Source organism: Schistocerca cancellata, chromosome 2 (assembly GCF_023864275.1).
Source record: "Schistocerca cancellata isolate TAMUIC-IGC-003103 chromosome 2, iqSchCanc2.1, whole genome shotgun sequence".
Classification (NCBI taxonomy): Eukaryota; Metazoa; Arthropoda; class Insecta; order Orthoptera; family Acrididae; genus Schistocerca; species Schistocerca cancellata.
In genome coordinates, this window is record NC_064627.1 from 592,470,756 (window position 1) to 592,485,288 (window position 14,533).

Here is a 14,533-nt window from a genome sequence, read left to right on the forward strand (position 1 = left end):
TCAACATTGTCAATGTCGGAACAGAAATTTTCGTTTTGATCTGTTAGGTAGCCTGAAATCTGCCTTCTATTACTCTTGCTAAACAGATAAACCTTCCTCCCTTTTTTTTATATTCCTATTTACTTCCATATTCAGGGATGCTGCAATGGCCTTATGATCACTGATTCCCTGTCCTGCACTTACAGAGTCGAAAAGTTCGGGTCTGTTTGTTATCAGTAGGTCCAAGATGTTATCTCCACGAGTCGGTTCTCTGTTTAATTGCTCGAGGTAATTTTCGGATAGTGCACTCAGTATAATGTCACTCGATGCTCTGTCCCTACCACCCGTCCTAAACATCTGAGTGTCCCAGTCTATATCTGGTAAATTGAAATCTCCACCTAAGACTATAACATGCTGATAAAATTTATGTGAAATGTATTCCAAATTTTCCCTTAATTGTTCTGCCACTAATGCTGCTGAGTCGGGAGGTCGGTAAAAGGAGCTAATTATTAACCTAGCTCGGTTGTTGAGTGTAACCTCCACCCATAATAATTCACAGGAGCTATCCACTTCTACTTCACTACAGGATAAACTACTACTAACAGCGACAAACACTCCACCACCGGTTGCATGCAATCTATCCTTTCTAAACACCGTCTGTACCTTTGTAAAAATTTCTGCAGAATTTATCTCTGGCTTCAGCCAGCTTTCTGTACCTATAACGATTTCAGCTTCGGTGCTTTCTATCAGCGCTTGAAGTTCCAGTACTTTACCAACGCAGATTCGACAGTTTACAATTACAATACCGATTGCTGCTTGGTCCCCGCATGTCCTGACTTTGCCCCGCATCCGTTGAGGCTGTTGCCCTTTCTGTACTTGCCCAAGGCCATCTAACCTAAAAAACTGCCCAGCCCACGCCACACAACCCCTGCTACCCGTGTAGCCGCTTGTTGCGTGTAGTGGACTCCTGACCTATCCAGCAGAACCCGAAACCCCACCACCCTATGGCGCAAGTCGAGGAATCTGCAGCCCACACGGTTGCAGAACCATCTCAGCCTCTGATTCAGACCCTCCACTCGGCTCTGTACCAAAGGTCCGCAGTCAGTCCTGTCGACGATGCTGCAGATGGTGAGCTCTGCTTTCATCCCGCTAGCGAGACTGGCAGTCTTCACCAAATCAGATAGCCGCCGGAAGCCAAAGAGGATTTCCTCCGATCCATAGCAACACACATCATTGGTGCCGACATGAGCGACCACCTGCAGATGGGTGCACCCTGTACCCTTCATGGCATCTGGAAGGACCCTTTCCACATCTGGAATGACTCCCCCCCCCCCCCCCCCCCCCCCCGGTATGCACACGGAGTGCACATTGGTTTCTTCCCCTCTCTTGCTGCCATATCCCTAAGGGGCCCCATTACGCGCCTGACGTTGGAGCTCCCAACTACCAGTAAGCCCACCCTCTGCGACCGCCCAGATCTTGCAGACTGAGGGGCAACCTCTGGAACAGGACAAGCAGCCATGTCAGGCCGAAGATCAGTATCAGCCTGAGACAGAGCCTGAAACTGGTTCGTCAGACAAACTGGAGAGGCCTTCCGTTCAGCCCTCCGGAATGTCTTTCGCCCCCTGCCACACCTTGAGACGACCTCCCACTCTACCACAGGTGAGGGATCAGCCTCAATGCGGGCAGTATCCCGGGCAACTACAGTCGTAGTCCAATCGGGGAATGCGTGGGACGAGCTGGCCGTCTCCGACAAACCCCCATCCGGACCCCCACAGTGATGCCCATTGGCAACAGCCTCAAGCTGTGTGACCAAAGCCAACACTGCCTGAAGCTGGGAGCGAAGGGATGCCAACTCAGCCTGCATCCGAACACAGCAGTTGCAGTCCCTATCCATGCTAAAAACTGTTGTGCAAAGAATGTCTGAACTAATCTACAGAGAGCGCAAACAAATCGACACAAAATTTAAACGGTTATTAAAATACAAGATTGCTTAGTAAATGCAGTAATGCTGCTACTTGCGCACTGCTGACACACTGCTCGGCGGCGGAAGGAGACTACGCGATTTTACACTATTCGGGTACTAAAACACGATGCTAAAACTCTCAAATACTATAATACGCCCAAAATTTATGAATTAAACAATGCAAGTACCAAAAACACGCAAAGAAATTAAGAATTAAACTATGTAACAAATGAGTGAGCTAGGAGTATACGACTTGCTGCTGCAGCTGCTTATCCAACGGCGGCAGGGAGCACATAGGTGTGTGCATAGAATTTGTGAGACTTGGATGTGTTCCATCAAACTTTCAAAGGAATATCATCTACACAGTCCTGCAGGTAACAAAGGCAGATAAATCTGAGAACTATTACACAGTCAGCTAAATAGCTCATGCATCCAAGTTGCTGACAAGAATAATAATCAATAGAATAGAAAAAAATGACAGTCTGTTAGGTGACTAACAACTTGGTTTTATGAGAGTTAAAGGGACCAGAGAATGAGTGTTGACTCTTACACATAATAATGGAGGCAAGACTTTAAGAAATCAAGACACCATCATTGTCTATGTTGACCTAGAAAAAGCAATGTAAAATGGTGCAAGGTGTTTGAAATTATAAAAAAGTATAAGGTATAGGAAAAGAAAGGTAATATAGAATATGTACAAGAACCAAGAGGAAATTGTAACGCTGGAAGACCAAGAGGGAAGTCCTAGGATTAAAACAGGTGTGACGCAGGGGTGAAGTGTATCTCTGTTCAACCTCTTGTTGAAGAAGTAGTGGTGGAGAGAAGAGAAAGTTTCAGGAGTAGAATTAAAATTCATGACAAAAAGATTTGCTTATGATATTGTTTTCCTCAGTGAAAATGAAGACCAATTACAAGGTCTGTTAAATAGAATGAACAGTTAATAAGCACAAAGCAAATTGAATGAAAGAAAGTGAGTAACACATACAAAGAGAACATTCTACGCCAAAAGCATTATATTTGGATCAAATATAGGCTGTAATTTGTTGAAGAAATTTCTGAGAATGTATGTCTGGAACACAGCATTGTATGAAAGTGCATTGTGGGAAAACTAGAAAAGAAGAGAGCTGAAATTTGGGTGTCAGCTATTTAAATTTAGTAGACTAAATCCTTTGTATGGTGTGCACACACTCGATTAGGTACCTGGGGTATCTTTGTTACTGATACAAGAACAGTCAGACACGGCATTAAATGATTTAGATGACTAGCTATATATTTAGAATAGTCACTGAAGATCAGCTCTGTCTTTAATGATTTGACGTTGGTGGGCCTTTAAACCCTAATCTTCCTTCCTCCCTCCCAGTGCATAGCTTCTTTTCTCACGTTTAACGACACGTGTTGGTGATTGTCTTATTTTGTTGTGCTCATGTAAATTTATTAAATTATGAATTTATTAAATTATTAATTTATTAAATTATTCAGAGCATCTTAGTTTCACAGGATTCCTTAATGCAATCTTCAGTTAGTTTAAGGGCAGAAAAAAGAGAAGTAAATAATCACAAATTGCAGATTCAGTTATGAATACAGTGTAATGTTGTTCTAACTTACAATAAGGTTTTAATCTTCATAGTGGATATGAATGTAATTCCTGGTTCTCAGCAGATTCTGTACACTGCAGTCATCCTTTAATAAAGCCAACTGCTGATGTTTATTCAACAGACCTGCCCTGAGCTTAATTGTCCTGTGCATCTTTGTAAAACCACATTTTTTTCTATTTCAAATTGGTTGGATATATTCTGTAAAGAGCAGACCCATGTGCTAAAGTCATTAACATCACATATAATTTTTCTTCTGCAGCATTATACATTCTCATTTTTACAATATCACAATGCACATCAAGCAAGTTGGACAGTGGTTAGCACTCTCATTCTTGTCCGATCTGAGCTTCCCCATCTCTACTGATCTTGTTTCCAAAAGGACATGAAACCCAAGGTTTTAGTTTAGAACAGATGCAGAAAAGTTCTTTATAGCAACAGCACAATTATTTTGTAGTACAGATTTCAGCTGCTTGTTTTCCTACTTTGTCCTTCAGTAATGTTTCAGAAAGTACATGATCAAGTTCTGTCTTGATCTCATTTTCCAACAGTTAATGTTCTGACAGCATCCTTATTAATATGGCAGTGGATCTTCCTTGTACAGTCTGGAATTTTAATTTCCTTGTTACTTATAAGTTTTAATTTTTTGTTAGAAAACATTAGTTATAGTCTTAAAATAATCTGATTTTATGTATCTATTAATTAGGTTCAGTTATACATCCATTTTCTGACACCATATTTCAACAATCAATAGCTGTGTTCTTTGGACGCCACATATAAAGTTAGTGATATTTATATCAAACAATGGAAAATCCAGGTAGGAATATCAACAATGTAGGAAAAGACAGATAGCTACTTACTGTAAAGAAGACACGTCAAGTTGCAGACGGGCATGATCAAAAGACGCTTACATATAGCTTTCGGTCACAGCCTTCATCAGTAAACACACACACACACACACACACACACACACACACACACACACACACACACCACCGCCAACACCAGCATTTTGCGGCGGAATGTAACATCACATGGAAGGCAAGCAGCATACTGGAGGGCGTGGTGAAGGGGATGGGGAAGAGATAGTAGTGTGCGCTGGGGAGAGAGACAAATGCTGTCTCGTGGAGCGTGCAGGAATTAGACTACAAACAGGTAGAGCATCAGGAGGTTTTGGGGCAGGGATGTGGGGAAAAAGGAGCGAAAAAGAAGAGGAGTGGGGAAAAACAGGTGGATGCATTGGCAGAGGGCTGCAAATAAAGAGGGTGGGAGATGAGAATGCATAGTAGATGACAGGTCAGGGGGGGGGGGGACATGGACTGTTTGGTGGAGGGTGTGGAGACAGTATGTTACTGTAGTTTGAGGCTGAAATAATTACGGGAGAGGAGAGTGTGACGTGACATAAGGGAAGGTACATATACAAATCTACAACACTACCCTGGGTATTGGCATGGTACCCTCCTATGCCAGCCTTTTTGTGGGCTGTCTAGAGGAGACCTTCCTAGCCTCCCAAAAAACCAAATCCCTAGTCTGGTTCAGGCTCATTGATGATATCTTCATTATCTGGATCCAGGGCCAAGACACCCTATTTTTGTTCCTTCACAACCTCAACACCTTGTCTCCCATCTGCTTCACATGGTCCTCCTACAGATGGCTCCATCTGCACCTCTGTCCACATTAAACCCACCAACCACCAACAGTTCCAGCATTTTGACAGCTGTCATCCCTTTCACCCCAAAAATCCCTCCCATATAGCCTGGCTACCCAGGAATGGCATATCTACATTGACAAAAATCCCCTTGCTAATTGTGTCACCAAGGCCTTTGCAGACGTAGTCTACAAACAGATTTCCCATGCCATTTCCCATCCCACCACTCCCAATAACCAGCCACAGAGGAGTGTCTCATTCATCACTGAGTATCAGCCTGGACTGAAAAAGCTGAACCACCTCATTCGCCAGGGCTTTGATTACATATCATTGTGCCCTAAAAAGATGGACATTCTACCCGAGGTACTTTCCACCCCTCCTAAAGTGGTGTTCCATCGCCCACCCAATCTCCACAACATCCTAGTCCATGATCGGAGTTGAATAGGTGGTGTTGGGGTGGTGGTGGTTGGCTGGATGTATGGGACAGGTCTTGCATCTAGGTCTATTACAGGAATATGAGCCACGAGGCAAGGAGTTGGGAGAAGGGGTTGAAGGGTTGTCCAGGGATGGACGAGGATATTGTGTTGGTCTGGTGGACGGAAGGATACCATTGTTTTGGGGGGGGGGGGGGGGGTCGTGTGGGAAAGATAGTAGGCAGGACATTTCTCATTTGAGGGCACGATGAGAAGTAGTAATTTATAGTCTGTTGTATTTATCTGTATCACAGACCTTATGAATGTCATTTGCGTTAAGAGTCTTACTTTCTATCTACAGTAACACCACAGAGCTTGCATCACCAACTTGATATAACTGTCGAGAAGCGTTCCGAGTCAGTTGCTTTTGTATTGACTCATTTCAGATTAGTGAGTCTTCGTACTGAGTGCTTCAGTTAATTTTTCCTTCGTGCTTTGTTTCTTGTCCTCATAAATGAAAGTTCAGGAAACTGCTAATGTACAGACGAGGGAGATCTCACCAGAAACACACATGTGGTTGGCTATTGCTGATTGTTTATTGCTATGTGTTACTGATCAGTTTTGCTGTTTTTGTTGGCATATGTAGTTCTTGGTTTACTTCTCTTCACAGCCACCTAAAAAAGGTTAGGGAGGCTGTTGAGTGCAGCTGCACAGAAGAATCTTTCAACATTCAACTGAAATGATTGAAGGAGTTGACATTTTACTACCTAAATTATAATTGTTACTGAAAGAAAGAGTTGATTGTACCACCCATATGAGGAAGAAGCTTAGAGAATAATCCTCCTATTCATGTCAGTGTCATTAGAGACAGAGCACAAACTTTGTAGGGAAAGGGATGGTGAAGAATATGAGCTGTGGTCTTAATGTCCAAGCAATCACCTGTAGTGATTCAGGAGACAGCAAGAAACTTACATTTGTGTGGCTGAATGTGGATTCAGACCCAACTCTTCCTAAATATAAGTCCATTGTTTTAATCTGATGTCACCACAATTTGTGTCTAACTACAAGTCCCGTTGCTTAATTAAGATACTTTGTAAAAGCGAAAGAACACACACAATCACTTTTATGGAAGATCTTTATCTCCCTCAGCCTCAGAACAGTAGGGTTCGACTCGTCTTGCAGTCTGAGGGGATTGCTGCTCCTTTTTAACCTTTCTCAACATATCTGTCTTTCCTAGCCTGAGGAAGGAACTAATTGTCCCAAATGCTGGAATAATTTTTGTAATTTTATGTGTGTCTGTTGACAAGACCTAGAGTTTTGCTTTCTAAAGGTAAGTACTAGGCAGCCATTCTGTCTTGTTACTTTATATCTCACTTGTACCTTATGTATAATACTGCTCTTTTTACAGAATGCGAAAAACAACAGGGAAAAATGGAAGTCCTTTACCTTCAATGAAAAAAGCAGTCCTCCCATCACGACACAGTGATGATCGTGGAGGCAGTCTACAAGGTTCATCATTGGGAAGCAAGAGACGTGATCCCTCACCTGCATCCAACCCACACCGAAAACTTTCTGCTTCCGTCATTGGTGCACCTCAGGCATCAAAAAGTTCATCACAACTAGCATCTTGTAGTGGCAGTGGAACTGGCAGTGGAGGTGGGAGGAGGCGTTCTGACACACCTCCACTTCGAGGATCTAGTGGTCATCGACGGCGCTCCATTACACCACCCCACAAGGGTAAAGGCCTCAGATCATCATCCCGTTCGTCACTGAACAACAAGACGAACAGTGAGTGTATGCGTGTGTGTGATATGTTTCTTGTGTGTTTCCATTCATTGATTGTGAGATTTCTGCTGTATTTTGCAGTACTGCTATTAAATATTAGTTTGAGACCTCCAAATAGTGATCTGCATGGTCTGTAGAAATAGCTTCTAGCCATGTAGTCTGTTGGCTGTCAGATTCAGTTATTTTTAGGAATTAATTAATGATGTAAAAAGCAATTTCATTTTAAAAATTAATCCATTCCATCTTGGTGTTGTGGTACAACCACATTATTATTATTGCTATTATTTACAAAAATAGTCATAGGTTGCACAGTGTTCTTCATTAACTCAAGAATGATGTGTTTCGCCAGGATAGGGTATCACTAGGTTACTTATGGAGACGACGACAAGCGTAGCAGCACAGAACATGACCTCGTGTGCTGACTGTAAATACAGCCGAACACTAGAACGGTGCCGAAGGCCTGTCGGTATTCACATAGTGCATACATACCCATGTGTACAGATGTGTTTACAATTTGCATGAGGAACTGACCTGTGCTGCTAAGGTTGTCATCACCTCCATGAGATAACCTGATGATGCACTATCTGGGCAAGACATGTCATTCTTCAATTAATAAAGGACATTGTGCAATGTACAACTATTTTTTTTAAAAATAATTTTAATTTCACGGGTTGACATCAGGACACAAAACTCTGAAAATGTATGTATGTTAGTATTTTTATCTGGGCAGGTTTGAATATGATTATCTTAGTCATAATTAAAAATAATGTGATGATGATCTCTCCATAGGCAAAAGATTTCAGATTACCCCCTCCCCCCATTCAGATCTTTAGGTGAGGGAACTGCCAAGAAAGGGGGGGGGGGGGCAGGTGACCGTAAGAAAAAGATTGAATCACTGATGATAGAGGAACATTCTGAGAGTCGGATTGTGGAGTGTCAAGAGGTTTTAACATGCCAGGGAAGCTAGATAATCAGAAAAGAGAAATGGAAAAGCTCTATCTATGTATAATGAGAGGGTCAGTGAAGTGAAATGGTCAGAAGATAAGGATTATGTTCAGATGAATAAAGGACAGCAGCAGCAGCAGCAGCAGTGGATCAATGGGTGTTGCTGTAAAGTCTATGAGGATATTGAATGGGTAATTCGGTATGTAAAGGAATATGACAACCTTCCTAGAGGAATTGGAATGTGGTAGTTGGAGAAGGCTTAGAAGACAGAGTTCCAGGAGAAGACAGGCAAGAATGAAAGAGCAGAAAGACTAATAGAATCCTGCAGTAAATTTCACAATAGTGAATATGCTGTTTAAAAATGATTGGAGGAGGAGGTCTACTTGGGAAATGTCTGGAGACACAGGAAGGTTCCACCTGGATTGCAAAATGGCTAGACAGAGGTTTCAAAGTCTGATATTGGATTGTAAGGAAGAAGTAGTATAGAATGTGATCAGAATTTAGTAATGATAAAGAGTAGACTGAAGTTTGAGATAATCAGCTGGAAGAATCTGTGTTGCAAGAAATGAGATACCCAAATCTTGAGAAATATCAAATCTGTTTGAAGTTCTATAAGGTTAAAAATACTGTGATGATGAATACCACTGTAGGTACTTCAGTTGAAGAAGAGTAGATGTGTCTAGGAAGGACAATCACAGAAGCTGGAAAGATAAACACAGCTACAAATAAAGTAACTATTAAGAAGCCAAAGGAGTCAAAGAAGTATTTCAATTGATGGATGGAAGGAAGAAGTAAGATGTTCAGGAAAAGATAGTTGGTGAAATTAAAAGCGAGGGCATCAAAATTAAGAGTGCATTGGAAATTCCACTGTTAAATGCAGAGGAGAGAGGTGGATAGAGTACATTGAAGGCCTCTTGGGAGGAGTAGGAGAGGGGGGCGGGATGGCTGGTGACATGATAGAAGCAAAAATGGAAGTTGATACGGAAGATCTAGGGTACATAGTATTAGATTTAGAGTTTAACAGAACTTTGGGAGACTTACAATTGATGAAGGCAAATGGAAAGATAAATTGCTTTAGAATATCTAAAATTATTGGGGGGAGGCTGGAGACAAACCATACTTCCAAAAAATCTCATCCACATAATCCCCAAGATAGCAAGGGTAGATATATGTGAGAACTGTCGTACAACAGCTCAACAGCTCATACATCCAATTTACTGACAAGAATAACATATGGAAGAATGGAAAAGACAATTGTGGATCTGTTAGATGATGACCAGTTTGGCTTTATGAGTGTCAATGGCCCCAAAGAAGTACTGAAGTTGAGCTTGGTGATGGAACCAAGACTTAAGAAAGATCAAGATATGTAAAAAAAAGCATTTGAAAATGCAGAGTGGTGCAAGATGTTTGAAATTCTGAGAAAATATGAGTAAGCTATAGGAAAAGGTGGGTAATATACAATGTGTACAATAACCAAGAAGAAAGACAGTGATACAGTCCTTCTCTCCTGTTCACTCTGTATAACAAAGGAACAGTGACAGAGTAAAAGAAATTTTCAGGAGTAGAATTAAAATCCAAAGTGAAAGGATGTCAGTGATAATATTCATAAATGACACCACTATCATCAGTGAAAGTGAGGAAGAATTGCAGGGATTGTTGAATGGAATGAACCATCTAATGAGTACAGAATGTACCGTATTTACCCGAATCTAAGCCGCACTCGAATCTAAGCCGCACCTGAAAAATGAGACTCGAAACAAAGGAAAAAAAGATTTCCCGAATCTAAGCCGCACCTGAAATTTGAGACTCGAAATTCAAGGGGAGAGAAAAGTTTTAGGCCGCACCTCCAAATCGAAACAAAGTTGGTCCATTGTAATATGAGACACAATTTAGGTCGAATAAATGACGATACAGCTACAGTAGTTTGGTTCGAGTCGTAAGCTTTACCAGGTAGCCATTGATATGCGTCAGGCGCTGCGTCCGTATTTATACGGGTACCCTTCCTTTTTCACGTGCTTCGTCTGGTTTGAATCAATTGCTTATTTTGTTTGATCTGATAAGTGCCGTTTTCTCTGTTATAGGTGTTTATGTCACTCTAAGCTGAAAATGCATCTCTGTGTTGTGTCATGCATTGTTTGTCGCATTCTGATAGTGCGTGTTTACGGCCTGTCGCCGTTAGCGGCATGGCTTGCTTTTGTGCGCGCTACCGCCGCTTACAACTAAAAAGAGGCGAATCGTCTCATTAGCGAAGCAATGTCAAGAGACTGCTATTTGTTGTTACTTACACTGCTGCTTTCTTTGAGAATGATCAACAAGAACCAAATAATAGGCTGCGTATGATAGAACATGTTCTGAACGAGAGTTAGGCGAAAACTTTTCTCCGTTTGAAAATCTTTGCGGCCGCTTCTTTAGTACATCAAATTCTGCACAGAAATCATCTTAGATTTAAAAATCTAGTCAGTTGCCGTGGTTCATTTCTGACTGTATCACTATTAGGCTAAGAATAATACGAATATAAACATGACACGATAAGTGTATTCTTCCGCGTTTGCTGTTGTCTCACTCTAGTTTCGCAGTTTATTAGGCAGACAGGATTTAAATGAGATAGCAACAAACACGGAAGAACACATGGCAAAATGTTTATATTCGTATTATTCTTATTGTGAATGGTGAAGAGAATACTGCTTGTGATTCACATTTCATCAGGTTACTATTAGCAACCATCTCTTCTCATGGGTAGGAAAAAATTCAGAACGTAGAGTTGGCCATATTGAAAAACATCCCAAACAGTCTTGCCAGTCGGATTTTCGTAGTACATTGAAATTCTAATACATTCGAAGATGAACAATATGGAATTTGTATTTACTTCGTTGGATAATGTATGAAAATGCAGTGGTCGAAACTCGGGGCGGAGAAAAAAAAGCTCGTCTTCCACCTTTTTTTTAATTTATTTACTGACGCAGAGGTTTTGGCGCCAGTATTTATCTTTGTGCCTACAAAGCATGTCTGCGTAGCGCTACATATATTCGACGGCAGAAGTTAGTTGTGGCGGCACCTACCAACATTTTTCAGAACTTCCGCTTGCTTTGCACTCGATTATAAGCCGCAGGCGGTTTTCTGGGTTACAAAAACCGGAAAAAAAGTGCGGCTTAGATTCGAGTAAATACGGTAGCTTGAGAGTAAACTGAAGAATCACAAAAGTAATGAGGAGCAGCAGAAATTATATTAGTGATATGTGACTACATAGTAAATGAAGTGAAGGAATTCTGCCTCCTTGGAAACCAAATAATGTGTGGTGGATGAAGCAAGGAGGATGTAAAAAGAAGATTAGTGCAGGAAAAGAAGGCATTCCTGATAGATGAAGTTTTTTAGTTTCAAACATTGGTCTTAATTTGAGAAAGAAATTTCTGAAAATGTACATTTGAATTACTGCATTGTATGGGAGTTAATCATGATCTGCGGAAAATCAGAAAAGAAAAGAATCAGAAAAGAAGAGGTATGGTGCCATTGGAGGATGTTTGAAATTATGTGTACTGATAACACAAGGGATGAGGAGGTTCTCCACAGAATCGGCAAATAAAGGGATGTGTGGAAAACACTGGCAAGAGGACACATGTTAAGACATCAGGAAATAACTTCCATGGTACTAGAGGGAGCTTTAGAAAGTAGAAGTTGTTGGGGAAGACAGAGACTGAATTATATCCAATAAATAATTGAGGATGTAGGATGCTGGTGTTACTATGAGATGGAAGAGATTGGTACAAGAGAGGAATCCTGGAGGGCCACATCAAACCAGTCTGAAGATTGATGACTTAGAAAAGAAAATCTTACTGATTGAATAACATCCAAGGAAAATTATAGCTTTGTTACATTAATAAACCAGTGAACTTCACAGTCAAATAATTGCCAAAACAGTAATATCCATCTGTCTTAGATCTGTAAACATTTTCTGAAGTAATCAACAACAACTTGGAAAGTACAGATTGCTATTCACCATATAGAAGAAGTGTTGCGTCGCAGGCAGTGTAGTGTCATAAAATTATCCATGCTAACTTTCTTATTACTGCCACAGGTGCAATCATGGGTAATGTCTAATTTCACTACACCTTTAATGGACAATCATTTAATATGTTTAATTATTTTTCAAAAGAATTTTTTTATAATGTCATGTGACAAGCGATTACACAGCCGACTGGGGTTCGGCTGCTGCATATCATAAACTGGCCATTGTTGCACCTGCCTTGCAGGCCAAAAATGTTGAAAGTGTGAGCTCCATGACACCACTTAGATGTTTCTTTGTCAGTAATAATTGTCTGATCATTTTTCTTGATTTTCTGGGGAGGCATTCAATGAAAGGAATATAGTTGTACTAATAAAAAATGGACTGTATTCTGTACATAATTGTGATAAGAAAAGAGATCAGAAATAAATATTGGTTTACAGATTAGGTGCAGTATCAAAAACAGTTTGTATCTCCTAAGAAGAAGAAGCCAAGAGAGAGAATCACCATAACAGGCACAGTGAAAAAGAATGCTAGAAATATTTCAGCTTTCAGACAAAGTCCTTCTTCAGAAGAGGAAAACTCACTCACCTTCATACAACACACACACACACACACACACACACACACACACACACATGCGCACACGCACACGCTTTCATTCATTCATGAAATCACAGCTCACACATACACGGTTACTGACTTTGGCCACTGGCCTGATTGTGACATTTGTAGCAGTCTGGGGTCAAATAGTTGCACAATTCAGGCATAGGTGTAGTCTGCAGTGGGGCTCCAGTGGCTGGAGACAGTGACCGTATGTGTGTGAGCTTGAGCTAGCACGAATCTGTGTCATGTTCTGTTTTAGAAGAAGGACAGTTTTGTCCTAAAGTTTAAACATTTAGCAGTCTTTTCATTATGCCCATCTAGAACTCATTGCCTTCTCTATGTGTCGAGCAACATTTTACGTAAATATTTATGATTTGTTTACAGTATGCATTCTATTTTGATCATGTAACACTCCCACATTTTTCAATTTTTAACAACATTCCTAGGTGAAATGATATGTAAAACAATGGAAAGACAACCACTCACATATTGGTAGCAAGATGTGGGGCATAAAAACAGTATTTACAGTAGCTTTTGAGCTCTTGGTCTTTCTCTTGTAAAAGTACACTCATTCACACACAACCATGTAGACAGCCAAACGTTTGGGCATTTGTGTGAGTGAATGAGTGTACCTTTATTAGAGAAAGAACTCAAAAGTTAGTGTAAATACTGTTTTCTCTTGTGTGTTTCTATCTGCCACACATCAGTCAGCCATAGGTGAGTGGTTGCCTTCTCTTTATTTTATGTATTTTTTCGATTTTTGAGTATAATTCTGTTCTCTTTTAAGATTGAACCAGAATTAAAACTGCTTCTATCATAGCACAAAGGAGAATATGACCTGTGCAGAGTTAGGGATGTAAAAGAAAGGAACTAGTTTTTCTACTTATCTGGCAGCTTCAAAGACATTAAAAGCAAAAGCATCTGGACTTATTCACATTGTTTTACTTGTTAGTATTAGTATTCAAGTCATGTAATATAATGTGTTGTGGCGTAGCAAGACAGCCACACCACTCGGAGGTAGCCGAAAGGCACGCTAACTAATGCAGACGGGCGTGAAGTCTGAAACAGGATAACTATTGAATGGTAGCAAGAAAAGTACGTAGTTGCTTTATACTTAACTTTTATTCTCTGATGAATACAGCGTTCTTCTTGAGACATTTATACTATAACTCTCAAAGTAGGTAAGGCTAATGGCGCCTTGCTAGGTCGTAGTCATGTGCTTAGCTGAAGGCTATTCTAACTGTCTCTCGGCAAATGAGAGGAAGGCCTCGTACTTCTAGTCGCTAGCAATGTCGTCCGTACAACTGGGGCGAGTGCTAGTCCGTCTTTCTAGACCTGCCATGTGGTGGCGCTAGGTCTGCAAGTACTGATGGCGGCGACACGCGGGTCCGACATGTACTAATGGACCGCGGCCGATTTAAGCTACCACCTAGCAAGTGTGGTGTCTGGCGGTGACACCACATAATGCATCGTGTCATATAAAGTAACATGATACGTGAAGTCATGTTGTATAACGTGACACATGCCATCATGTCATCCAACATAGCATTTGTCATGTTGTGCAGTATAAAGCAACTTGTTGTTGAAGTTTAGGGTGCATGC

At 41.0% G+C, this 14,533-nt stretch overlaps 1 protein-coding gene across 9 annotated transcripts in view; it reads left to right on the plus strand.

Moving 5' to 3' along the window:
* LOC126162229 (zinc finger CCCH domain-containing protein 13-like) overlaps nucleotides 1-14,533 on the plus strand; it is a 260,877-nt gene that overhangs the window by 72,649 nt on the left and 173,695 nt on the right. For 8 of the 9 annotated variants that reach the window (XM_049918590.1, XM_049918593.1, XM_049918591.1 and 5 more), the window contains exon 5: nucleotides 7,004-7,383. In XM_049918590.1, the coding sequence (XP_049774547.1) occupies nucleotides 7,004-7,383 (380 nt within the window). The remainder of the gene's footprint in view (nucleotides 1-7,003; nucleotides 7,384-14,533) is intronic. The other variant, XM_049918597.1, reaches the window with a different exon arrangement.